The sequence below is a fragment of the Catharus ustulatus genome, chromosome 4 (genome assembly GCF_009819885.2).
Source record: "Catharus ustulatus isolate bCatUst1 chromosome 4, bCatUst1.pri.v2, whole genome shotgun sequence".
NCBI lineage: Eukaryota > Metazoa > Chordata > Aves > Passeriformes > Turdidae > Catharus > Catharus ustulatus.
In genome coordinates, this window is record NC_046224.1 from 35,122,487 (window position 1) to 35,148,053 (window position 25,567).

A 25,567-nucleotide genomic window follows, 5' to 3' on the forward strand; every position below is an offset into this window, starting at 1 on the left:
TGTAACTGGATGGCAATCACTGCTGTCAGCCAATTTTGGCTGTGCGCTCTGAACAGCAATTATAAAGCCCAGGCTCTCCTAAGGCTGTCCGTACTGGGACCTGTGCTGAACAGGTCACGGACCGAAGCAATTTCATTAGTTTTGCCACTTGTTACGCTTTTAATGAACTAATGCCGGCTACGAGCGTTCGAAACAGCACTGGACAAACAAAAGCCTCGAGAGTGGTCACAAAACGGCAAGTTTTTCTTTTCCGTCCGCCTGACTTGCGGCGCTGCGGGCACGCCGGGGGCGCTCCGGAGGACCGAAAGCTGCTCCCGGAGGAGTGCCGCGGCCCCTGCGAGGCGGGAGGACTGCCAGGACCGCGGGAATGCCCGCGGGAATGCCCGCAGGAACGCTGACCGGCCCCGGACCGCTGACCGGCCGGAATGACAATGCCTGGCAGGACGCGCAGTCTCCCAGCGGCTCGCCCAGCAGAGACTACACTTCCCGTGATGCCGCGCGGCAGAGCAGGGCCGCGGTGTGCGTCAGCGGCGCGAGTAGCCAATCGCGGCGCGGCCGAGGCGAGCGCCGTCCGCCGCCAATCTTGTTTTCGCTGAGTCGAGGCGCTGGTGTTGTTGGCGGCGGCGCCATATTGGAAGGGACGAGCGCCCGCTCTCGAGCAGCCCCTGGGCGCGGGCCCGGCCGCCGCCATGCTGTACCTGGAGGACTATCTGGAGAGTGAGTGTGTGCGCGGCGGGGGCGCCGGGCGGCCGGGCACGGCCGGTGCGGGGGAGCCGGGGGAAGCCGCGGCGAGGAGGCGGCGCCCCCCCTCCCCCACGGCGGCGAGTGACTGACTGGCTCCCCCCCTTCCTCCCCCCTCTCTCCCGCTCCCCCGTGTCCCCGCAGTGATCGAGCAGCTTCCCATGGATCTGCGCGACAGGTTCACCGAGATGCGCGAGATGGACCTGCAGGTGCAGAGTACGTGAGTCCCGCCCCCTCCGCCTCCGCCCGCCTCCTCCGCGCCCGCCCCGCTCCGCCCCGCGGGCACCGGCCCCACCGCCGCGCCCCCGCCGCAGGGCGCGAGGGGCGGGACGACCGAGCACAGAAGGAAGGAAGGAAGGAGGCGAAGCGGCGCCGCTGCGGCTCGCGGCGGCAGCTCCGCCCGCTCCCCCGCGCTGCCGCAGGGCGGTCGCGCCCCGTCCCCAGCTCTGTCCCGGCTCTCCAGCACCGCCGCTCGGGCCTGGGGCCGTCTCGTCGTCTCCCGCGGGCGAAGGCTCTGCGGAGCCGCCGCGACGAGGCGAGGGGCGGGGCGCACGGCGCTGGCGCTGCAGCCCCCGCCCCGCCTCAAGCCCCCGCCCGCCGCGTCTCGGGCAAGGAGCGCCTTGGCGGAGCTGCGGTCCTGGGCTTGTGCTGCTCCCAAAGGCATTTCTGGTGGCACGGCCCAAACTCTTTAGATTTTTGATCCCTAAGAGCAGTGATGGTGGTTTGGAACATGAGTTATGTCCCACTCCTTCCAGTAGGCAGCGACATGCTCTCCCTGAAACTTTCCAGCCAGCTCCCTAGTAACAGTGTAAGGGAAGGTGCTCGGCCCGTTGTGCCCTAGCTGACGCACAACCAAATTTACTTTATACTTTCGGTTTTATACAAATTATATAAACGTCTACTTTTGTACAAATATATATACTATATTACACAAAACATAAGTACACTTCAGGTTTCTTTGTAGACCACTTTTTATCTCTCTGCTTATATCCTGATGTAATACACTGCCTTAGGCTGTTTTCAGGATGCATTGCAGTTTCATCTTTCATAATGCAATCTCATCTGGGACTTAGATGTCCTGTAACACCCTGGGTGGCTGCTGCGATCATTTAACACACGATTAATATGGTTATCTATAACTGTGACCCAGAAGTATTCATTAATGAAACTGCTACTGCACAAAAGATTAATATGGAAGGGTCAGGCTATTGTAAAGGGGAATGAGAGACAGAGCAGAGATGGAAATAACAAGGGAATATTGTATAGGAATACAAAATGTGGCACTAAGTGGGAACAGTTCTATAATACTTCCAAGTAGTTTCTGTTGGATATTTTCTTCAGTGAACCCAGCAGGTCTGTTTAACAGGCATTAATGTCACATGTAGGATTGTCTATCGGATTTTTTTGTATATTATGATCCAAATGTTGTCTTGGGTTCAGTGCTTAAAGTTGTGGGAACAGTCATGGCTCCTTCTGGGAAATAACACTTCTGAAGTCATCCTATCACCAGGGAGCATCATGAGATGGAGTGAGCAGCTCCCTGACTTGGATAGTTTGGAATAACTTCATAAACTTTACTTCTGTTCCATAAGAAGGCAAAGAAGATAGTAGGGGTTTTTTGTGGTGTGTGTGAGAGCTGAGGCAGCTAGCAATGCCAAGACAGCAGTTTGTCATTTCCTCTGCTTTAACTGAAGATGACAAATAGCCCTCCATGTTATGTTACTGGAAGTAGTAAATGACAGTGGACCAACCTTAGGTGTACAGAAAAGTTTTTTAGACCTTGGTACTTCCGTAATACTTGACCAATAATGGGCAGGGTATCCAAAGACTTTATTTATGAAACTTCTGGACTAGCACCTCTTCAGCATCACTTGCCCAACTGCCTGATGAACGCTACAAATGTGGAGGTTGTTTTGGTGCCTCAGAAGTACTTGAAAACAGTACTTTGATCAGTGATACTGTCCCAGAAATCCACATGATTTGTAATTCAGAGATACCTCTGCGTCTCTGCTTTACTGGTATTGTTGACTTTGTATTCTGTTCTGTTTGGACCACATTGACTCGTAATGAGGCAGGTTCTGCTGCTTGTAGTTGGAAGAAAAAATAAATGTGTCTATCTGCTGTATATTCTGATAAGATTGCTGTGGAAAAAGCAAAGATCATCTGAGTTGGGACTTGATTTAACTGAGCTGCACATGAAGCACAAAACGTGTTTCTCTGTTTAAGTTAAAATAATGGATTATCAGGTTTTCATGGTAAAATGTCAACATCTGGAAAAAAGACTGTTCTCAGTTTTGGCAACTCTCTCGGGAAATTTGATCTAAGAAATTGGTATCTCAGAATACAGTATGATGAGAAAAAATGGCTGAACTTGAGTGCAGCAGAGAGAACTTTCCATATAACTGGATAGATCTGACCTGCACTTGCCTTTGCCTTTTCTGCTCTTCCAGAAGAGACTAAGTTTCTGGAAATTTTCCCCTAGGCAGTTTCACACAGACTGATGACATGTCCTCAATAAAAAGTGAAGAGGGAAGATACTTTTTATAATTTCTTTCTTTATGGAGCCACTAGAATAAGTAACACTTAAGGTGTTTGTGCTCACAGGACCGGAGATACAACATTTTGTCTGTTGGCTTCTTGGTCCAAGTTAGAGTCTTTGGTCAAAGAACAAAGATTTTAGAAGCCTGTTTATAAAGTGTGTGCTTCTTGCTTGCCTCTCAGGCTTCTTAATCTTCTCTATGTGGTGCAAGTGCAAAATGCTCATTATTCAGGTTATCTCACTTTGGCCTGTTTTACACCAAAACTGTTTGACTACTTTGTTTGTCTGGGTCTAAATAAAGTTGATGTGATCTTATGTCACAGCTGTTACGTCTTGGGATTAATGATGCTCTGTCCAGTCAGTTGTTAGGTTCCTGTTGGGTTTGATGCTGAATGTTCCCAGCATAGGGAAGACTGATGAATATTTTTGATTGTTTAATAGGAATAATTTTTGGTTATTTATGTAAACAGTTCTAGCTATGAATTTTCAGAGTTGAGAAGATCCTTGGCCTCTTGGATTTTAATAGTAAATCATACTTGGGGATTCATGAGCTTCTTGAACTAATTAGTTAATTTGCATTTTGTTTTGGCAAGATGTGATCCAGTTTTAATGGTGGTTTCTGGAAAATTTCTTAGGTGTTTTGCACCCAGAGCCTGAAGTTTGTAGGTGATTCATGCATTGTCACATTTAACTTAAAACTGATAGCTGGGCAATGTCACTGAGAATGCTGGGGAAAAAACCCTCAATACTGTCATTTATCTTGACACTAGCAAGGCTGTCCAAGCTAGTTTGACTGAGGTAGCTGTGTGTTTTTGGAAAAGTGCAAGCTGTTGAGTGCACACGTGACCAGCTGTTGAAATAGTTTATAAACTCAGTGGGAGAAGAGTGGAGGTGAAGGGGAAAGGAATCCCTGTTCCTGTCTCAATAAACAATGAAAAAAATAACTTGTGGTTGACATTTTCCTTTCTAGAGATAGTTAATGTTAGAAAATGGGTGGTTTTATTTTTTCCCTCCCCATGATATTTCTCAACTTCATGAAAGTGAGAGAATCCTGTCAAAATAATACTTCATCAATACATTTACTCCTCTGTGGGTGGAGGGAATAATTTGTGAGTGCTTTCAATTTTCCCTGACGCTTCCTAGCAAGCTATGGAGAGGCCCTGGCCTTAAAGGCAGTGACTTTGCTCTTCAGTTGGTCTACCTTTTTGAGACACTAATTTTTTTCAATTATTTGGTTTTGTATTTGACTGTTTCTCTTAGGAGAACATTTTGTTTCCTGCTCAGTTTGTAACTGGCTAGAATGTTCCAAAGTCAGCAGTCTAGAGCCCTGGGTGAGGAGTTTGGGTCGTGCTTTAAGTCACTACCACTGCTCTTAGGGACAAAAAACCTTTAGAACTTGGAGTCCTGCCTGTCCCATGCTGGAGAGCACAAGAACCTTGATGAGAATCCTACCAGAATGCAATTCTGCTTCTTGGAAATTAAGGTAAATACTTACCTCCGCTGTGCACTGTTGCTTGGTTGTTTTGGTTTTTTCTTTTTTTTCCCTCTCTAATAGTTTGCACCTCCGTCCTGTCAACTTTGTTTGAGAAAAAAATTTCCCCTTATTTTCTAATGTTTATGTACATGAGAAGATAACATTTATCTCAATCTTTTCCTATGCTACAGATGCAATGGATCAGCTTGAGCAGAGGGTAAATGAATTTTTTATGAATGCAAAGAAAAACAAACCTGAATGGAGAGAAGAACAAATGACATCAATCAAAAAAGTAAGGCTATCACAAGAGTGGGTCAGATTTTTCTTTTGCAAACTAAGACAACCTTAGGAAAAATTAGTTTATGATTGATGGGAGATTTAAGTGCTCAGAACTGTGTCTTCCCTTGGGCTTTCATAGAGGTGGATGGAACTACCCTAGAGGAGAAAAGTGAGTGAAAGGTTTCTTTGATCAAGAATTTCTCTCATTTAAAAATGTAATCCTGAAATGGTGAGGAAGACTGGTACCCAGGCTCAGGTACTCAATTTTGAAATCAGATTTTTTTGTTTCTATTTGTGCAGCATGAAGTTGCCCATGTTAATTTCTTTTCTTCTAGAGAGTATTTTTCAAGCTTAGATTCAGCATTTCCTGAATTTCAGAAAATTTCATAAAATTCAGCATTTTCTGTTCTTCTACACGTTATACATATGATCTGTCTATGTGGCTTGAGAGAGGGAGGAGTAAGAACATGGATATGAATGTGTTCTCTGTTATCCTTCAATATTTGAGCATTGGTGGTGGTATTTTTTAGCAATGTAGTCCATCATTTTGTCAGGAGAAATGCCTTTGTAGTCTTGTACAGTGGCTACTTCAGCCCCTAATTTGGGTAAGCTTGTTTTCTTGTTTAATTAATGCAAGTAGATTTTTAAATTCTAAAAAAGAAAAAGAGTAGAGCTCTGACTTCACTAGCTTTTGACATTAGTTGAATAAAAATTTCATATAGTTTTCACATAAGATACTATTCAGTGGAAGCTGAGATTTAAAAGGCAGTAAAATTTGTTCAAATCTAAAGTAAAAGCAATTAAAAATATACCTTTATTTAAAAAAAAAAAAAGTTTAATGTGTGAATTTTCATTGGTTAGAGGAAATTTTTGGATTCTTTTAGTCAAATTATTTAGAATGCAATTATGAGTTAGAGGAACTTACTTTAAAATAATTTAAGTGATACACAGTATTATCTCAGTTTAAGTAGAGTGCTGGAAAGGCCTCCCCACAGAGTACTTTAGCATCATTTTGAAGAGCAGTAGGATTTCTGTTGTTCCTGAAGTAAGACACAATCTTATTTTAAGTCCATAACATGATGCTGTGTAATATAAAATAAATCCAAGATTGTTTCATTTCTTGTAGCATTTCTTGCAGAAATCTAGATACCACTCTAGTTGGAAGTGTCCCCATCTTGTAATTTGGCTTTTTCTAACACAGAGAAAATGAATTGATATGTATTTCAGATGATGGTTGTTCACAGTAAAATTTCATAGTCTTTCTGAAAACTGACTTAAATTTGTCATTTTGACTTATATTTTGTGCCTCCTAACAGTAGCTTAAACTTACTGATATTAGTTCAGTTACATTCATAATTTAAAAATAATTCTTTTCCTAACAGGATTATTATAAGGCTTTGGAAGATGCAGATGAAAAAGTGCAACTGGCTAATCAAATATATGATCTGGTAAGTGGACACAAGACTTGTGGTGAATTGCCTAAGTTTATGCCCTAGGAAGTTCTAAGCGTTTTGATAAGTGCTGCAGCCATGCTGCCTGTACTTTTGTGTAATCTACATACAGATGTTTTGCTGGTGAAAGAAACACTTCATATTTTATTGACTTTTAAGAATTTTGGGGTTTTGGGTAGAAAGTGTCACTTAAAATAAAATAGAGATAGTATTAAAAATCATGAGGTTTTAATGCCTGGTTTTGGCCTGTTTAGGAGACTGGTTGAGAGAATCCCTTGGGATGCGGTGTTGAGGAGTCCAGGAAGGCTGGACATTCTTCAAGAAGGAAATCTTAAATGTATATGAGCAGTTTATATCCATGTGCCAAAAGAGAAACCAGAAGGAAAGAAGACCAACCTGGCTAAATACAGAGCTTTAGCTTCAACCTGGGGAAAAAAAAAGAGAGTGTATCACCTTGGGAAGAACGGGCAGGCAACTTGAGAGTGCTACAAGGATTTTATGAGTTTATGTGGGGAGATAATTAGAAAAGCCAAACGCCAAGTAGAACTTTATCTGGTTACTGCTCTAAAAGAGAAAGACTTTTTAAAAATATATCAGCAATAAAAGAAGGGCTGTGGAAAATCTCCATCCTTTATTGGATACCGAGGTAAATGTAGTGATGGAAGATGAAGAAAAGGGAGAGGTATTTCATTGCCACAATATTTAATAACAAGACCAGCTGTTCTCAGGGTACTCTGCCCCTTGAGCTGGAAGAAGTGGGTGGGGAGCAGAATGAAGTCCCCATAATTCAAGGGAGGTCATCAACCTGCTGTGCCACTTAGACACACACAAGTCAAGGGCTGTGATGGGATCTACCACACAGCACTGGGGGAGATGGTGGAAGAGGTCTCTGAGCCACTTCTGGGTGTTTACCAGAGGCCTCAATTGACTGGAAATTAGCAAATGTAATGCCCAATGTACAAGAAGGGTCAGAAAGAGTATCTAAGGGAGTAAGGGCCTGTCAGCCTGACTTCAGTCCTGGGGAAGATCATGGAGCAGATCATCCTGAGTGTCATGACACAGCACAAACAGGACAACTAGGGGATCAGGCCCAGGCAGCATGGGTTTAGAAAAGGCAGTTCTTGTTTGACTGACCTGATCTTCAAGGATGAAGTGACCTGCTTAGTACATGAGGCAAAGGCTGTGGATGTTGCCTACCTGGACTTTAGTAAAGCCTTTGACACTATTTTCTACAGCACACTCCTGGAGAAACTGGCTGCTCATGCCTTAGCCAGTGTACTATTCATTGTGCAAAAAATCGGATGGATGGCCAGACCCAGAGAGGAGTGGCACATGATTTAAAGTATAAAGTTTAAATCTATTTATTTTACATTTCTCAAGAGAACAGAACCTGCAAGTCAGACAACACTCAAACAGAGAACACATAAAACAACTGTTTAGTTTCACTACAACTAACCAAAAGTTTGTTCTAGAAGATGGAACTTCTCCTTCACTTTTGCTTAGCTGGTAACTGGAAAAACCTCCCAGTTTTCAATAAAGATGGGTAAATTTTGCTGTATGATCACAAATGTAAAAAGCATTTGGAATGTAGTGGTTTTGTTATGATAGTGAGTTGACAATTTTTTTGGTTAATTTGTAGTACCCAAGAGCATGTCATAGTTTGCTGTAACACACAGGAGTCTCCACTTTCAGTTAAGACTCAGTACGCACCGAATTTACTGGTGTTTATAGTGGCACACAAATTGCACACAGGTTTCAGTTCAGAACTTGTAATTTCCCCAAAGCAGCCCAATTTCTACTAGAGTCCATGTCATGTACTGTTCTTTCTCTTCCCCTTTGTGTTTGCATAGCCAGAGCACCTCCAAGTTTTCTTCATCTTTCTTTCTGAAAAGAAGCATCTTGGAGCTCTGCCTGTGCTATTTTGGTGTTAACAGCAGTGTCTTTGCTGAGTGAGGGAAGTGGAGGTGACCAAAAAGATCGCTTCTGTGCATTATTGTGCTTAGTGCTGCATGGCACAAAATTGCTGGAAGGGTAATACTTAACAAGTCTGAGATTGAGAATGTAGATATTCGTGTTCCAGAAGTGGATACTATTTATTTTTGCTTCATCCAACAAACAGGTAGACCGTCATTTGAGAAAATTGGACCAGGAACTCGCTAAATTTAAAATGGAACTTGAAGCAGATAATGCTGGAATTACAGAAATATTAGAGAGACGTAAGTATGCATGATTTTCTTTAAGAACCTGACAGACTTTCTGTCAATTTGCAAAATTAAAGTATCATGCACTTGTTAGTGGCTGCCAGTCTTTTCACCTGTGTTTTAACCCACTTTTCATCAGTGATTCTCAAATTTTGGTTTCAACCTCAATTTATACCAGTGAAATCAAAATACTAATTAATGAGCTAAGTAATAGAATAATTTTTGCGCACAACTGTTGTCCTTGTGAATTGCTACAGTAAGATACATAATTATTTAAACCTGTTTTTAATGACTGTAGATCATTAGTACTTTGGTCTAAGCATGCCACTTACCCAGTTGCAAGGGTACCATTTCATCCTTGAACTGATTGCCACCAAACTAAGGAGTGTCATTATTTTAGTTTTGCATGTACTTGGTGGTTTTCTCTTTTAAAGGGGTGAGAATGGGTTGTTCTGTAATGGGCCAGTGAGGTAAAAGCATTTTAGGTAAGAAACTTGCATGTTAAATGCAACCATACTGGTATTCAGAATGTAAATGAAAATGTAAAGTTATAGTTTTTTGCCAGCTTGGTGTAGAAGAATCTGGTTTATCGGCATTTGGACATCAAATTCAAATGTGATAAATTCACAAGTTGATTTAACTGCTGTGATTATGGAGGCAGTGGCTGTACTCATAACCAAAGATAGTGAAAATTGTCTTAAGTCTCTTGGGGATATTAGGAATAAGTATTCTTTCTTGGAACTTTTTGTGACTGTGTTGTATAAGCTGGAACTTTGGGGCTAAACAGGCACTAAAAAGGAAACTCTAACTTAAATGCTATTAATTGACTAGCAGTTACAGAAGAGGACTAGTTGATTTTAGTTTAAATCCCAGCTGGTTTTAGGGTGTGATGCTACCTTCTGTTGAACCATGTGTTTGGAGAGGTTGCTAGATAGAATTTCAATAATTCAAAATAGAGAAGTACTAGACTGCATGTTATATCTTCAAGGTTTGTTTGGTTTGAGACTTCTGTTTTCTTGTTTGTTTTTAAATAAAGCTAAAAGTAAGAGACTTAATATTTTTAGTTTTCAGAGTAAAAACATAAGGTTGAAGTCCCGCCAGAGGGCAGCCTTTGGGCAAGTTCATAATGTGATTGAAGTTCGTTCAGCCAAAATAGCTCCTTAGGCTTTGATCCTCTTCTAGAATAACTATATTTAAACATTTGTAATACTTACGTATTACTCATATACTCATGTATGTCAGTGCTTTTTAAAAGCACTGGAAGAGGTAAAGAAATGCTGAAGCTACAGATTTTGAAAAATGAATGTGAATTGCTTTCTTGTTTTGTCTTCTGTGAAAATTTAAGTTGGTAGGTATTGCAACTACAAAATTTTTTGTTAGAAATAGACACACAAAATACTGTATATTGTTCTAAATTTATAGTCAAAGCCTCTCCTGTCCTGTGATTATTTAGCCTCATCTTACAAGACATTTTATTCTTAGACATAGACTTGGATTTATGCTCGTCTGACTTGTTCCTTTTTTGGGGGGAGGATGGGGGTAAGTTTGTTGTTGTTTTGTTGTTTTTGTGGGTTTTTTTGTTTGGTTTTGGGGTTTTTTTGTATTGTTGCTCTGTGTCTTTTGAATGTTAAGAAAATATGGATGATGATTTGCAGCCCTTTCTTTTGAATGTTAAATCATCTTGGAAGATGAAACTGCTGTTTCTTGAGTTTTCACTGAATGCGACAAGGTAGACTCAGTGGGACCAGATCCCTTGTTTATACAATTTACATTGTTCAGTCTTCATATTGGTGTAGATTGTCAGTAGTTTTGGTGCAGCCATTCTGCAGCTCATTTCAGTAAGTGGCATGTTGAGGGCAATGTTGGTTGTTCTCATTTGCCTTGATTTTAAGTTCTTGATTTCAACAGTTGGACAGTAGCAGTCACCAATTTTTATTTGAGAACTAATCTCACTGGCTCCTGGTTGTACTGTGGAAAGGGTTTTCAACTCTAACAAATTTTTTTCTGATTAAAATAAATATAACTACATTGTGATTTGGTTAATATTTTAAAGATTCCTTTAGTATGTAAAAGTTAAAACAGTGCCAACTCTCAATTTTTGTGTCCTTCTTACCTCCCTCTTTAGGGTCTCTGGAGCTGGATACGCCAGCACAGCCTGTGAATAACCATCACTCCCATTCTCACACTCCAGTAGAGAGTAAGTATTTGAAACTTAAAAAGATGGCCACTTTTTATGTTTCCTTTGGTTTTTTTGTTCAGTAGTATCAGGATAAAGATGGTTCAGAACTTTTTTCCCTCCATCATTGCAGGGAGAAAACAAAACATAATAAATAATAATGTCTTTAAGAAGAAGTGCAAGAATGAAATAGGCTTTGCTGGTGGGAATTAGTTGAAAGTGATAGCATAATTTGACTTTGAAGCTGAATAGATTTTACACTGAAGTTCCCTTCATTTATTTCATTTAGAAAGGAAACACAATCCATCTTCTCACCATAGTACAACAGATCATGTTCCTGAAAAGAAGTTCAAATCTGAAGCTCTTCTATCTACCCTGACTTCAGATGCTTCTAAAGAAAATACACCAGGTAATCCTAATTGTCTTTCCTTTCATTGCTTTTTAATCAGAAGAAGGGAAACTTAATTGTATTTGTGAGTTAGTCTTCTGAAATCACAGAATCACGGAGTAGGTGAGGTTGGAACGGACCCCAGTGGATCATCTGGTGCAGCCTCCCTGCTCGAGCAGGGTCATCCTAGAGCACCTTGCAAAGGATTGTGTACAGACAGTTCTTGAATATCTCCAGTGAGGGAGACTCTACAAACTCTCTGGGCAACCTGTTCCTATGCTACCTGTCCTGTGTGTGGCCACCTGCACAGTGAAGAAGTTCTTCCTTATATTCAGTTGGAACTTCTTGTGCATCAGGTTCTGCCTGTTGCCCTTTGTCCTATTGCTTGGCGCCCTAAGCAGAGCCTGGTTCCATCCCCTTGGCACCCTCCCTTCAGATACTGATAGACAGTGATGTCTTCTCTTCTCGATGCTCAACAGACTCAGCTCCCTCAGCCTTTCCTCATAAGTGAGATGCTCCAGTACCTTAATCATCTTTTTCTCATTCCACTGTACCTATTCCAGGAATTCCATGTCTCTTGTACTGAGGAGCCCAGAACTGGGCACAGCAGTCCAGACGCAGCTTTGCTAGGGCTGAGTAGAGGGTCAGGATCACCTCCCTCAACCTGCTGGCAGTGCTCTTTCTCATGCACCCCAGGACACCATTGGCCTTCTTTGCCCCCAGGGGACACTGCTGCCTCAGGGACAGTTTGTTGTCCACCAAGACCCTGAGGTCTTTCTCCGCAGGGTGGCTTTTCAGCAGGTCAGCCCACAGCTGGTGCTGTTGCATGGGGTTATTACTCTCCAGGTGCACTGCACTTCCCTTTGTGGAATTTCTAGACCCTATGGTCTAGACCTTCTGGGGTCTGCCATTCAGCCAGTCCTCAATCAGAGGCTGATACACCTTTCCTTGGGATTTTCAATCACTTGAAACATAAAAAATCGCAGGCATTCTTACTCATCTGTGTTGTCCATGAAGTGTGTCTGCTTTGTTGTCATTTCACAGCTGTATGATGGCTATTTCTTTTTATTTACACTTTGAGGAAGATAACAGTACAGTTTTGTGCAATTAGTAGTAGAAATATAAGAGATCAATGCATTATTTTCAGAAAAAAATGCATACCACAATTTCCAAAGTAAGGGAAAATTATTTTCACACCTATTTTTTGAGAGTTGGTCCAAAAATAAAATTCTTTCATGTGTTGTCTATGTCAAAAAAGAAATCTTTTTGAATAGTGACTAAAAAAACCTAAACTTTCCTGCCTATTCTCAATATTAAAGTGTTTCATAATTTCTTTTCTGAAAATAAAAGACTAAGGAGTTAGTCAGCTACCTTGTTTTGTAGTTCAGTAATGTTTGTCAGTTTTAAGCAGTTTCAGTCATGTCTATTTCAGTTTTCTTTTGAAGAAACTTCACATGTGCCTGCAAATAAAATGTAGCTATATTTGAGCAGCTGTCATTCTGCAGATGACCCTGGAAATTGTGTTGCATTAAAACTGATCTGTAGTTTTTAGAATTAAAACTGTTGAAATTTTTACCTCAGAAACAGTATAGGTGCATAATCATTCTTACCCTCTTCTTGATGATTATGGTAGAGAATAGAGAGAGATTATATAGAGATTTGTTTCAATATAGGCATATGTATAGCAGCTGCATTTGTTCTTTGATAGCTGAGTATCATAGTGGGAGCTGTCTTTCTAAAAGGACTCCTTGCATATGAGGATAGATAGGGAACAAACTTCTTTTTTTTTTACCCCATAAACAAATACTGACTGTGTCTAATTACTTCTAAAACCTTTTTTCCAAATCATTAGACTACTCCAATGCGTAAACAGAGTTCCTACTCTTTCACTGGTTGTCATATAACTCTTCTTAAAATGCAAAGGAATTTAGTTTCATTTTGAATTTCATAAATGTGTTCTATTCATCAAGGGTGTCGAAACAGTAATTCATCATCCTCTTCAAACAATGCATACAATACAAACTCTTCTCAACCATTGGCATCATATAACCTGGGCTCATTATCTTCAGGATCCGGGGCCGGTGCAATAACCATGGCAGCAGCTCAAGCAGTGCAAGCCACAGCACAGGTAATGTCAAAATATTCTTGTCATACTGCCGTCCTCTTAAGATTAAGAAGAAAGGCTAGTGACTGCGGGTTTTTTGTTGTTGTTTTAAAAATCTGAATTCCCATTATCACTTTCAGCTGATGTGATTCAGTTCTTATATTAGAATTTTATTAATGTGCGACAATTTCATTCTGTATAACTTGCCTAAAGGGACAGCTTGTTTTCTGACTTTTCCTGGAAGATATTCTCACACATTTAACTGCTTTCTGTACATAATTTCATTAACAAGGTAACGAGTGAACCTGTGCACATAATTAGCAGTTAGCAGCCTTATGTAGGAGCTTTACTGCATAATCTGATACAATATCAGTATTCCTTTCAGATGAAGGAGGGAAGACGAACATCCAGTCTAAAAGCCAGCTATGAAGCATTTAAGAACAATGATTTTCAGCTTGGAAGAGAATTTTCATTGTCCAGAGATTCAGCTGGATATTCGTCATCAGCTCTGGCATCTACATTAACTCAGACGTTAAGTTCATCAACCTCAGATTCACGAAGTGGCAGAAAAAGCAAGTAGGTTTTCTTACTTGTTGACTGTAATTAAAACTTTCAAGACAGCTGAGGTTTCTTTTAAAAGGTCATGGGCCATACTAGAAATACATTTCATTTAATGTCTGTGGGGGGAAATCAGCAGAAGGTAGTTACTGCCTGTTGGCCATTTTTTGTTCAGGGCTGTGTTCTTTAGACTCCCACTTCTTTAAGCAAACTTACTCCATTGATTTGCTTTTTTATCTGAGAGACAAAGTGTCTTCCCACATTTTTCTGTGTTTTGGAGAGATTAGATCTAACAGCAAATGTTGGGAATTACTGTGCAATGGTTTGTAGATGGTTTTGAAATAATTTGGAGATCTGTTTGATTCCAGTTTCAAGTAAACATGACACTTGCTAATGACTGACTGTCTAGAACAGGGAATGAATTTTGCTTCTGATTGAAATGAAGTTTTAAAACATTTTTAACAACACAATGTCACCACACATTCAACAATCAGAACTTGTACTTGAAAGACCTTGTCTCGAAATGTCCATCCTTTTAAATTGATTGGAGTTTTTTTCTTCATTCAAATTTGTGTGTGTTCACAACTCAGTTAATAATGCTGTTTTAGAAATATTTTTCATCTATGAATATCTTGGGTGTCAGGTCTGACCTATAAGCAAATGCAGAGAAATTTTATTCTGGCACCATTCCTATGGAGTGATTGCTGATGCCTGAATGGAGATTAACAGAGAATCGGTCATTTTCAAAACAGTTATCTGTTGTACATGACATATGACATTATTTATATGTAAATTTCTGTTTTATTGGTGACATAATTTTTATTAGGACTTGACACCAAGGCTGTTGATGGAAAACTTCATGAAGAAAAGCATTTGTTAAAGCCACTTGACAGTTTAGAGCTGTTAAATTCCATTGATTAGAACAGCGTGTTTTGCACTTGTAAGCTGGTATGACTTGTTTCCTTTTCCAAGAGCATTCAGTGGGTGCATTCCAGTGCTTGCAGTGGTTGAATGAAATGTGATAGTGAAGGATAGCTTTGGGATTTACATACTGCAGTATTTCAGAGTCAACCAAGTACTTGTTTAGTGATTCTTTCACTTGGCAGGATATAAATAATGTGTGCTATTTTTTCCTTTTTTTTACTCTTCCTCAGAAACAACAACAAATCGTCAAGTCAGCAGTCCTCCTCGTCATCATCTTCTTCCTCTCTATCATCATGTTCTTCTTCATCTGCTCTGGCGCAAGAACTGTCTCAGCAAACAGCAGTAATACCAGAGTCTGATTCCAATAGCCAGGTTGATTGGACCTATGATCCAAATGAGCCACGTTACTGTATTTGTAATCAGGTAAGGATGGCCCCCAAATTGAAATACAACTACAGCTGCTGTTTTGATGTAGCTGAACTTCCTTCTCTGAATGCTAATTTTGAAAAAACTGTACTTTTACTCTCAAACTTCTGATCTGTATTATATCCTTACTGGTGATGTGAATAATGAGCTGTTGAAGCTAAAAATAGTTAATTTTTTAGTGATGTGATATCCTTGAAGAGTTTTAAATCTGGTAATGGAGACTTCAGGAATAATTAAATTAAAAAATTGAGGGGGTTCACAGTGAATTTATCCAATCTAGAATATGCAGACGTATCTTCTTTTGTATAAGCAATTTTGATAATCAGTTCACTATAAACGTGATGGTGTTTGGGTTGTGTAACAAAAGTAAAATGAAAATGTTGTTATTGCTATTAATGGAAAAACTCCTCAGAGGAAGAAACTTGAATGTTGGCCCTTTTAAAATGTTAACTGCTAAGGGTTTTTTTCTTATTTTACTAGGTGTCCTATGGTGAAATGGTAGGCTGTGATAACCAAGATGTAAGTAACAAAGTTCAAAAGGTTCATGAGAGGCTTGTACATATAACTATTGCTTCTAGGAGTTGCTTTTTTTTTAGAGTTTGTTTATTGAGTAGATTTTTTTAAAGTGCATATGATTTGAACCATCCTTCAGGAAACTTCTCATCTCTCTAAACACAGCTCAGGGTCTTTTAGAAATCTTCAACCTTTGCTAGGTTGAAAAATGTCCTGCTTCAAAATGTCCTTAATTTCTGTGAATTTACAGCTGTTTCACTACTAATAAGAGTTGTCCTTTTAAAATAAAAACGTTTCCCAAGAACAGTTGAATATAATCATGTATTTACTGAGATAACTACATTTAAACAGAAGTGAGTGATAAGATTACTTTGTCAAACTAAGTGTTTCAAAGCACAACATACTTACTTTGCTCTGTAATGTGAGTCCAGCTGTGACTCCTAGAATTTGTCATTTTTCTTAGTGTACTGAGTGTATGTTGCAGATCTTTCCCTCTCCTTGTTTTGTCCTGTGAGTCATGTTTCATTTTCATAGAATTGTAGTTGTGATAGGTATTTTGAAAAAAACCTCAAGTCCCAAACCCTCTCTTTTAACTCTTTTTATAGTGCCCTATTGAGTGGTTCCACTATGGATGTGTTGGACTGACAGAAGCACCGAAAGGGAAATGGTACTGTCCACAGTGTACAGCTGCAATGAAGAGAAGAGGCAGTAGACATAAATAAGTTCCTTCAACTGGAAAAAAAATTGCATACTAAAGGTTTTATAAAGGACTTGGGAGGAGAGGGGCAACTCTCAACACACTTCCTTGAACCACTGAAGAGTAACATAGCAATCATAGAATGGTATGGTTGGAAAGGACCGTAAAGATCTTCTAGTTCCAGCCCTCAGTCACAAGATCTTGAACTATTGGTTTTGCTAAGTCATGTTTTAATATTGTAGGTAAATTATTTACGCACCTTGATGTGCTACAGATACTATTCCAGTGAGCCTTGGATTATTCCAGTGGCCAACATATGCAGACATTTGTACTATCAAACCATTTTCTCTAAGCAGTGGGCATTCTACAATTACTCAATCTTCCAAAAATTCAGATAAGTCAAGATTTTAAATGTATGTTTTATATACAACAGATATATTCTGCTGCATGTACTGTACTCAAGAGCTGTTACGTAACACTATGTATATTAATAGTGCAAAAAGTCAGTGCTTCTGAAAGGAAAAAGAGACAGTGGTTTTTAAAATGCCTTTATAGCTTTGGTTCTTTATGAAATTTAATTCAGCAGGCTGAAGAAAATGGTTCTTGTATACAGCGGGCTGTTGTCCTTTAGGATACTTGAGTATGTAAAAGCAAAAAAAATGCTGTAGAATAAAACAAACTTGTGCCATTAGTCTTTATATGTTTCTGCTCCAAGAAGGCAGGGGCCATAAGAAGAAAAAAAGGTGTTAAAGTGACAATAAATTTTTATACCAAATGTGTTTATTTTTTTGTGCAAGTAATCCTTTAAATTTGAATTGTATTAGGTGTAAAATAAAAGAACCTCAACTCCTCAGATTAATGTTTTCTGTACATTTGTAAAAAAAGGTCTGTCGCTGAAATGGTTTCACATGGTTTCATAAACAGATTTCCTTTTTTCTTCTGCAGTTCTTTAATGCAGCAGCACTGAACAGAAAGATGGGGTTTATGCTTATTTTTTCCTTCCTCTTTCTTTCCACTATTAAAAAAAATACGCTTTCCCTTTGGAATAAGGATTTTACTTCAGTCCTGGGTTAGGGTGAAAGACTGTGGCTGTCATGTGGTAGCTTTACAGACCCATGAAGAGAAGAGAAGCAGTGTTCCATTGCATGACCATGCAAGTAGTATCAAGGGAATAAAAACAGATAGGTCCATTAGTAATAAAGAGTATGTGCAGAGAATGAAACCAGGCTTCTGCCACTCCATGTTTTTTCAAAATGAAAGAAGTAGGCATTTAAAGTCCATGAACTCAGGCAAAGTAGATGTGTAAGAAGGGAAATGTGATTATGGATGATAAATAGACTGGCTAAAGAATAGGATAGAAGTTGGTGAAAATAAACAGCAAGGAGCAGTTAACTAAGGTTCTCTTGAAACTGCAAACTCAACCCGCTGTGTATATATTTCTGTGGAAATCTCAGTCTAAAAAAACCCACTTGAAGACTAGAGTATCTGGTTTTAAGTGAGGCTGTTCAGACAGTGGAGATAACAAAGTGTTTGTTCTGTGGTAAACTGGTGCCATGCTATAAATTGAAATTAAATAAGCAATCACTAATTTAGATTCTCCTTACACTGACTGTCTGTCCTGAGGGCTATTAACTAAGTCCCTTGAGAATTAAGACTGCATACAGCAAAACCTCACATTCTGCTGTAAGCATACCTAAGATGGTAGCAAAACTACCAATCCAAGATAAAATTTCAATTTTTAGTGTGAATATTGGATCGCTGTTTCATTGGGGAATATAAATTATTTTTTCATGGAGAAATTAGAGCACTCACAAGAGGAAAAAACTTGTCCTTATTAATAAATTAGTATTTAGTGCCATGTAAACAGAAATGGACAAATGGGAAAATATGGGAAAAATGCAATACCTAAGTCAGAGATGTAGAACAATCAAACCTGTACATACTTTTGTTTTCTAAATAGGAAACCTGTAAGAGAAGCTTACAGGTTAGGAAGTGATTAGACTGTAAAAGCACTGAGCAGTGAGAGTAGTTACATACTGAGAGTTCATGCCTCATGGGCAATAGAGTTGCTAGACACTTCCCTGAGTACACTAGTACAGGTCCAAAATCTCTCATTAAAGCTTTACTAGGAACAGTGATGCACTGGTTGAAAAGTGGACATCCCTTGAGTAGGACATCCACACTGCTATTTTCAAAATAGAATGATAAAGAGTAAAGGAATAAATTGGCAATATCCCCAACACACAATGCTAAAGAAGAGCAAGACTCTGCTGCTCAAGAGTTACAGAAGACATCAGTTAAAGAGGCCTAAATAGTACAGTAATTTCACGAATACAAGCCGCACCAATTTGACTAAGATTTTGCTCCTAAACCGGAAATGCGGCTAATAATCAGGAGCGGCTAATACAACCTCAGAAGTGCCTGCCAGAGTGCTGAGCCGAGCAGCTGCAAAGTCGGCATTTTGCGATTGTTACAAATCGCTACTCTGTTGCACTGCGGGTGGAGCCTGGCTCCCTGTAGGCAGCACGGGGGGCGGGGAGAGAGGCGGGAGAGCTCTTTCCTCCTCTGCCACAGCCCAGGGGAGAGACGGGGGGGGGGCCCGGCGCCGCCCTTGCCGCGGCCCGGGGAGGAGAGGGGGGACCCGGGCCGCCCCTACCGCGGCCCGGGGAGGGGGGGGGACGCCCGCGCCGCCATTGCTGCGGCCCGGGGAGGGGGGGGGAAGCGCGCGCCGCCATTGCTGCGGCCCGGGGAGGGGGGGGGGAAGCCGGCGCCGCCATTGCTGCGGCCCGGGGAGGGGGGGGAAGCTGGCGCCGCCATTGCTGCGGCCCGGGGAGGGGGGGGGAAGCCGGCGCCGCCATTGCTGCGGCCCGGTGAGGGGGGGGGAAGCCGGCGCCGCCATTGCTGCGGCCCAGGGAGGCGGGGGGAAGCCGGCGCCGCCATTGCTGCGGCCCGGGGAGGGGGGGGGAAGCGCCCGCCGCCATTGCTGCGGCTCGGGGAGCCGACAGGAGCCCCGCGCAAGCCATTGCTGCGGTCCGGGGAGCCGACGGGGTGCTTTGTCCCCGCCCGCCGCCGCCCCGGCAGGAGCGGGGAAACTCCGTCCCTGCCCGCCGCCGGCGCCACGGGCGCGGGAAAGCTCCCTCCCCGCCTGCCGCCGCTGCCGTAGGAGCGGGGGAAGCTCCGTCCCTGCCTGCCACCGCAGGGCAGCGCCGACCCGGGGTGACCGAGCCCAGTGGCAGCGGCGGCCGGCCCCGAGCGGCAGCACCGTGCTGGACCACCCGGCCCCGTCAGCGGCCCCTAGCGGGCCGAGCCTGCACAGCCTTAGCTCAGCCAGTAAACCCCGCCCTGCCGCGGTTCTGTTACTAATTGCACGCGGGTCCTCGCTGCGAACGACAAAGCGGCTTATATTCGTGTGCGGCTTATCTATGGACAAAAACCAAAATATTTGCCAACACCCAGAGATGCGGCTTATAGTCAGTGCGGCTTGTATTCGTGAATTTACTGTAACATAATATTTGCATATATGTTGTTTTCTCAAAAAAAAAAAAAAAGTGCTAAAAGCATCAGACCAATCTTACGACACACTGATACAGTGGAAAATGTATTTCAACATTTTGCTAAAATAATGTAAATACAAAGTAATATATAAAATAATACTTAGATCTCACTTTACCTGCAGCTGAGTCCTCTGAAGTAGCTATTACTATATAGGAAAGTGATTTTGAAATTATCTAGTAATTTTATGGAAACCTCAGCTCACTGTTCAGCAGCAGGTCACTAAGTGCTGAAAATGATTCAGTGGGAGATAAAAAATAAAACAGAAAACAGTTTTACACTGTGTAAACTGATGATGCAGTTAGGGCAACATAGTGTAAAATTCTGCTCTATTACAAAAAGACAGCAAAACTAAGAAAAGGCTCAAATTGGAGGGTCAAAGCTGCATCATGATAGCACAGCTGAGAAGCAGATTAATTGTCTGGGACTCTTCTGGATGGGAAAGAGACAGCTCCATGAGCATATAACAGGGACCTGCAAATTCAGAAGTGAGGTTGAAAAGGTGTGTGTTTTGAAGTTTTAGCCCAGGACAGGAAAATGAAAGATATTCTCAAAAATAGAAAAGAGATTAAAATCCAACTTCAAGGTATTTTGGTTAGTATCTACATTATGTTCAAGATTTTCCAATGCTGAAGTACTTTTCACTTTGAAAGTGCTTTCCAAACACTCACCTACAGCTATTTACTTAAAGACTTCTGTTAAGAGGGTGAAAGGAATGTACCGAAAATGTCTCTCTCTGGAGGCTGACAAGCCTTATAATATAAAATATTAAAAGCTTTCCTCTTCCCTATTGTTTGAATCTTAAGCAGTCATATTTAAACTCATGAAGGAAAGAGACACCAAAACATATTGTTCCTAATTTCATCATCACATTATAAAATTGTAACCTGATTTCCTATTTAGCAAATGATAGTGTGATTTTAAATCAATCCCAAAATTGTGCGTAGTTCTTTCTCCAAAGACTCTTTTAAAACAAGCAAATTAGTTATCAGCCTTACATACATTTTATTAATTTTCAGTGTTGGCACAACCTGGTTTTACATTATTTCCAAAGCAAAGAGTCTCTTCTTTAACATGCTTTAGTTTTAAAGTTCATCAAAACATAGTTATACAGAAATAGTGATTAAATAAAAAGAATGTATTAGAAGGTTATTCAGCTACTTCATACTGTATTTCAGAGCAATTCTGATTTGGTTATATTTTGGTTATATTTTAATTTTTTTTGAAAATCAAATCCAAAGTGCATTTACATCTGCCTCTAGTCACAGAACATAACTCCATAATTAAAATATATACCAAAACAACCCACAAAAGAAACAGGCTCAACAAACCAGTAATGCAACAAAGAACAAAAATGCTTTTATTCACTTTTCAGCCCCTCTAGACAATTCAAATTATGTGTGAAATATTGAAAAATGGCAGCAAAACATTTTAGATCTCTCAAACCTGAGAAATACCTTCCTTAAACCTTGGTGTTTCAACAGACCTTTGCTTGGAATGGTAGTTGTATACATGACCTGTTTAATCAAAGTGGTCAAGATCTCCCACTGACAGTGTGATGTTCAGCCTTCTCCCAGCTGTACCACAGCGGTTCCGCATCATGTCCCTCCCAGTTTCAGCTTTCAAGCCCGTCAGGCATGTTTTGAGCAAGCTGTGCAGCCCATGAAGCCAGAACTATGAGGCAGTGTAGTGACTCTGCATGGGGCAGGACACAAAGAACTCATCAGACCTCATGCCAGCTGCAATGCAGATGTTCTGTGTGGCCTCCTTCGCTCCATTTATTCAGGCCACCTGGCTTTGTAAGATATAAAAATGGCTAAATCTAATTTTCAGCTTTACTTTCAGAAATATCATTTTGAGTAGGTTGTCAAAAGTCAGTGCTTAAAAGATGTAATGTACTTAAAGGTATTTCTAAAGTAACTTCTATGCCACAGTGGTTGCTATTGTCTTGTCCTGCAGCAATCATTCTGTGGCAGCTGGACTTGTGAGAGAAGCTGTACTGTTATAATCAGATCAAGAAGTTAAGAAATATACTGTTATCTTTTCCTGCCTATCAATAAGAACAACAAAACAGCACATCTTGCATCTTCATGTAGTCTCTTCACTCATACAATAATTTCTCATATACATTCACGTGGAGTGCCCCAGGCACATTTCTGTGCTGGTTTATTGTGTATTCTGGCAGCACCATGAGCATGTAACAAGCTGTTATAAACTGCCATATACTCTGGCATATATAATAATGTCTGGCCTTGATGGGGTTAGTTAAATCTATGGGTGCCTTGAGAGGCACAGTTGAGCATTTAGTCAACATTTCTGTGTAATGTGGTTGTCTTAAAACTCTCCTCGCTAACAGAAGAGCTCTGTTAAATATCCATCAGTACAAAGCCTTTTGAGAGGAAAAACATCAAGTTCTTGTTCCCTTGTGCCTAAAACATCCACACATCTTCTGAACTCAGTGAGACCATGATGCGGTTTAACTTTTATGCTTGCATGGATACTTACTGTTCTGGGATGAAAAAAAATGTAATGACCAAAATGTCTGAAATGATTGGCACCTGGAAAAATTGGTTCAAAACTACAGAGCTTGTTTGTCAAACTTGCTGGTGGCAGGCACCCCATCTGCACCAGCATAGACTAAATCATCTAGAGGACAGCACAAACAGCTGTAGGTACCTGAGAGCATTACACCCTTGTGTAATGGACACAATAGAGGCAACAGAATTTGTTTGTAGGAGACTTTCATTTGTTTCCTTGCTGCGAAGGAGCATCAGAGGACTGCTGAACCTAGAAGATACTGGGATAGTCATGCAAAAGTCTGAGTGGTCTCAGCAAGGCAATCACTTTGTTATAGAAAGAAAGGATGTTCCTTATCAGATAAACAGTGAAAAGGAAGAAAAGCAGCCAAAGATAAGGATACAGAATTAAGCACAATTTAGGGGGTGAATTGGAAGATCAGTGTCTATGGAGTGAGGAGTCTAGTTGTATTTTTCTTTTGCATCTTCTTAAAGTTAGTGTGTTTGAAACTGACACTGCTTCTGAGAGGCAAATGTATAAAAAACAGTGCTTTGGGGTGAGTGTCATGAATTCTTGGGTGACCTTGACTTTCTTCATATTTGGGCTGAATTGGGTCCACTTACGGTGTAGAACAGAAGAAAAAAATAAGCACACCACTAGTCTTGGCTACCTACATAATAAGGCCAGGCTGAAGTGAAAAGGGAACGTGGAAATGAAATTACATAACTTACACAGAAGAAGAGGAAAGATCTTGTGGCCGGACCTGAAGGACTATGACATTTCAATTCTATATTTGGAGTTTATTGAACTAGTAGAATTAACTTTAAAAACAAACAAAATGCAGAATGTTAAACATTACAATTAAAAACATTTGTAAATGCTTCTCTTCCCTATGCAAAATGCCCTTATTGAATGATCCTTTTCTTTGTATTTGTTGCTCTTGTTCAAACAACTCCATGGCTGGCTTGCAAGCATCACACATTCCCAGTGCATAGGCCACTATTTAGGATACATCCTGCTCTCACTCTGGAGGTCTGACTGAGGAATTGATCTTTCCCCTTGCCAGTAGCCTCCAAACTGGTATACCTGCTTCTTGCTTTCCCTCTCCCCATGTCCTTCTCATGGGAGCTGTTCTGACCTGGTGCTAAGGGAGGAGGGCACAGGTGTGGGGCAGGTGTTCCCACACGTGCAACTGTTGGTGAGGAATAGAGATATCCCCATTGCAGACATCATTTGAGCAGGCATGGAGTGGCTAGGACAGAGTCAATGACACTGGTATTCTTGTGTTCTTTCCACTCCCACTGGTCATTTTGATAACATTTTCATCTGAATATATGCAGCTAGAAGAAACTGCAAGGAAAATATTACTGTGCAATTAAAGCACTGCTTTGAACTTCAGACCCTTTATGCAGGTACAAAGCAGTGAAGAGCTCTGCTTGTAACAGAAGTGCATGAGAAGATTTTTTGTGCAAATGCCTTTAATATAATAAACCCAGAAAATGTACCTGAAAGACAATAAGAAGGATCGAGATCACCTAAGCAAAGAGATTATTAATTGTATTAAAAGAAGAGAATGATCTTGAAAGACAGCAGAGAAAAAGTTTGTAGGAAGAGAAAGGCCTGAGAATGGAAGTTCAAGTACTTTAACCTGAAATGTGAAGAAGAGGGAGACCAACAAGATGCCAGAGAAATGATGTGGAGCATCACAAAATAAAATAATTACAGTAATTTCACGATTATAAGCCGCACCATTTTGACTAAAATTTTGGTCCAAACCCAAAGTGTAGCTTATAATCAGGTGCGGCTTATATACAGACAAAGAACGAAAAGTTGCTGGTTTAGTTTGGAGGACAGGTGTCTGCTAAGAAAGGCAGGAGCTTCTCTTTGAAATGGAGAATGTAAACCCCCTCCCTCCAAATTATTATAATTTTGAAATCAAGGGGCTTTCAGGCAAAAATATGGGAATTAGGAATAACAGTTCTTTTCTAGGGAAATTAAAATAGAAATAAAGTACTATAAAGAAACCAACTCCAAACCCTGACAAAGTCAGAGTACAACCTGACATCCTGTCAGGCAGGGTGTTGGTAGCAGTCCCATTAAATGGTGGCTGCATCCTCCTGCAGTGACAGATGTGATTCAGTTGGAGCAGTGCTCCTGTAGAAGGTGCAGTTTCCCTCCAGAGGTCCAGTGGTGATGTGGAGAAATCCGGTTTTCCTATGGAGTCCAGTGGAGAAAGGGGCTCCCTTAGTGTCCTAAAACCTCTGTTTTTATCTTGCTAAGAAATGTTGGGCTCTTCCCCCTGGCTGGAGCAACTTCCAATGGGATGAAGTAATTTTATCAGTCCCACAGTGGGACTCAATGGGCCATTAGCAGAAAATGACTCGCTGGAGGAAGGATGGGTTGTGAAAAGATAAAGAACAATGCCCCGCCTGGTTTCAATGGATGGCCCATTAGCAGAACATCTCCCATGGAGATAAGGATCACTGTCCCACCCTCAACAGATGGTGATAGAACAGATACCTTTTATCACACTCTGTATTGTAACGTGCGGCATATAATCAGGTGCAGCTTATACATGGACAAAGAACGAAAATTTGCTGGCACCCTGAAATGTGGCTTATAATCAGGTATGGCTTAAAATTGTGAAATTACTGTACTTAAAGTAAAAAGGAACACAGATGCTGTCAGAGGTCATGAGGTATTTCACTTTGTTCTGTGTTCTGTCTGGGCACTTTTTGATTACCACTGATTCTTGTCCATTTCTCAGCAGTAACCACTAAGTCTGAGCAATCAAACTGGCTACAAAATCCATAAATCTCTGTTATCTCTGAATAACTGCTTCAAGGGGATTATGTCAGCAAATAACTGTAGACAGGGAGAAGCAGAGAATTTGCTGATTGATTTCATCCTCATGACATTAAAATTTGCCTTTTAAGCAGGAACCAGTATATTAATAAGACATTGGTCTTCAAATGCTTTCCTGTATCACGTCAAGCAATTTGCTGTATTATTAACATGTATAAATAA

General features: G+C 40.9%; 1 protein-coding gene across 5 annotated transcripts; it reads left to right on the top strand.

Moving 5' to 3' along the window:
* The first annotated feature begins 352 nt into the window (after window positions 1-352).
* Window positions 353-17,324, top strand: ING3 (inhibitor of growth family member 3). 5 transcript variants are annotated; one of them, XM_033058369.1, is made up of 12 exons: window positions 353-717; window positions 886-950; window positions 4,946-5,046; window positions 6,416-6,481; window positions 8,604-8,700; window positions 10,811-10,882; window positions 11,151-11,270; window positions 13,220-13,377; window positions 13,739-13,929; window positions 15,066-15,258; window positions 15,742-15,780; window positions 16,380-17,324. In XM_033058369.1, the coding sequence occupies exons 1-12, from the start codon at window positions 368-370 to the stop codon at window positions 16,494-16,496; spliced, it is 1,569 nt and encodes a 522-aa protein (XP_032914260.1). In that variant the 5' UTR covers window positions 353-367; the 3' UTR covers window positions 16,497-17,324. The 5 variants fall into 5 exon arrangements, with proteins under 5 accessions (XP_032914260.1, XP_032914261.1, XP_032914262.1 ...); XM_033058370.1 differs by having other exon boundaries at window positions 13,319-13,377; XM_033058371.2 differs by having other exon boundaries at window positions 597-717; window positions 886-957.
* The last annotated feature ends 8,243 nt before the right edge of the window (window positions 17,325-25,567 follow it).

What these genes read in the sequence shown, in the direction of transcription:
- ING3 (XM_033058369.1), top strand. Translation starts at nt 368, where the DNA reads ATGCCCGCGGGAATGCCCGCAGGAACGCTGACCGGCCCCGGACCGCTG. An exon ending in CCTGGAGGACTATCTGGAGA is followed by an intron (nt 718 to 885) that starts GTGAGTGTGTGC and finishes GTGTCCCCGCAG; the next exon opens with TGATCGAGCAGCTTCCCATG. An exon ending in CTAATCAAATATATGATCTG is followed by an intron (nt 6,482 to 8,603) that starts GTAAGTGGACAC and finishes TCCAACAAACAG; the next exon opens with GTAGACCGTCATTTGAGAAA.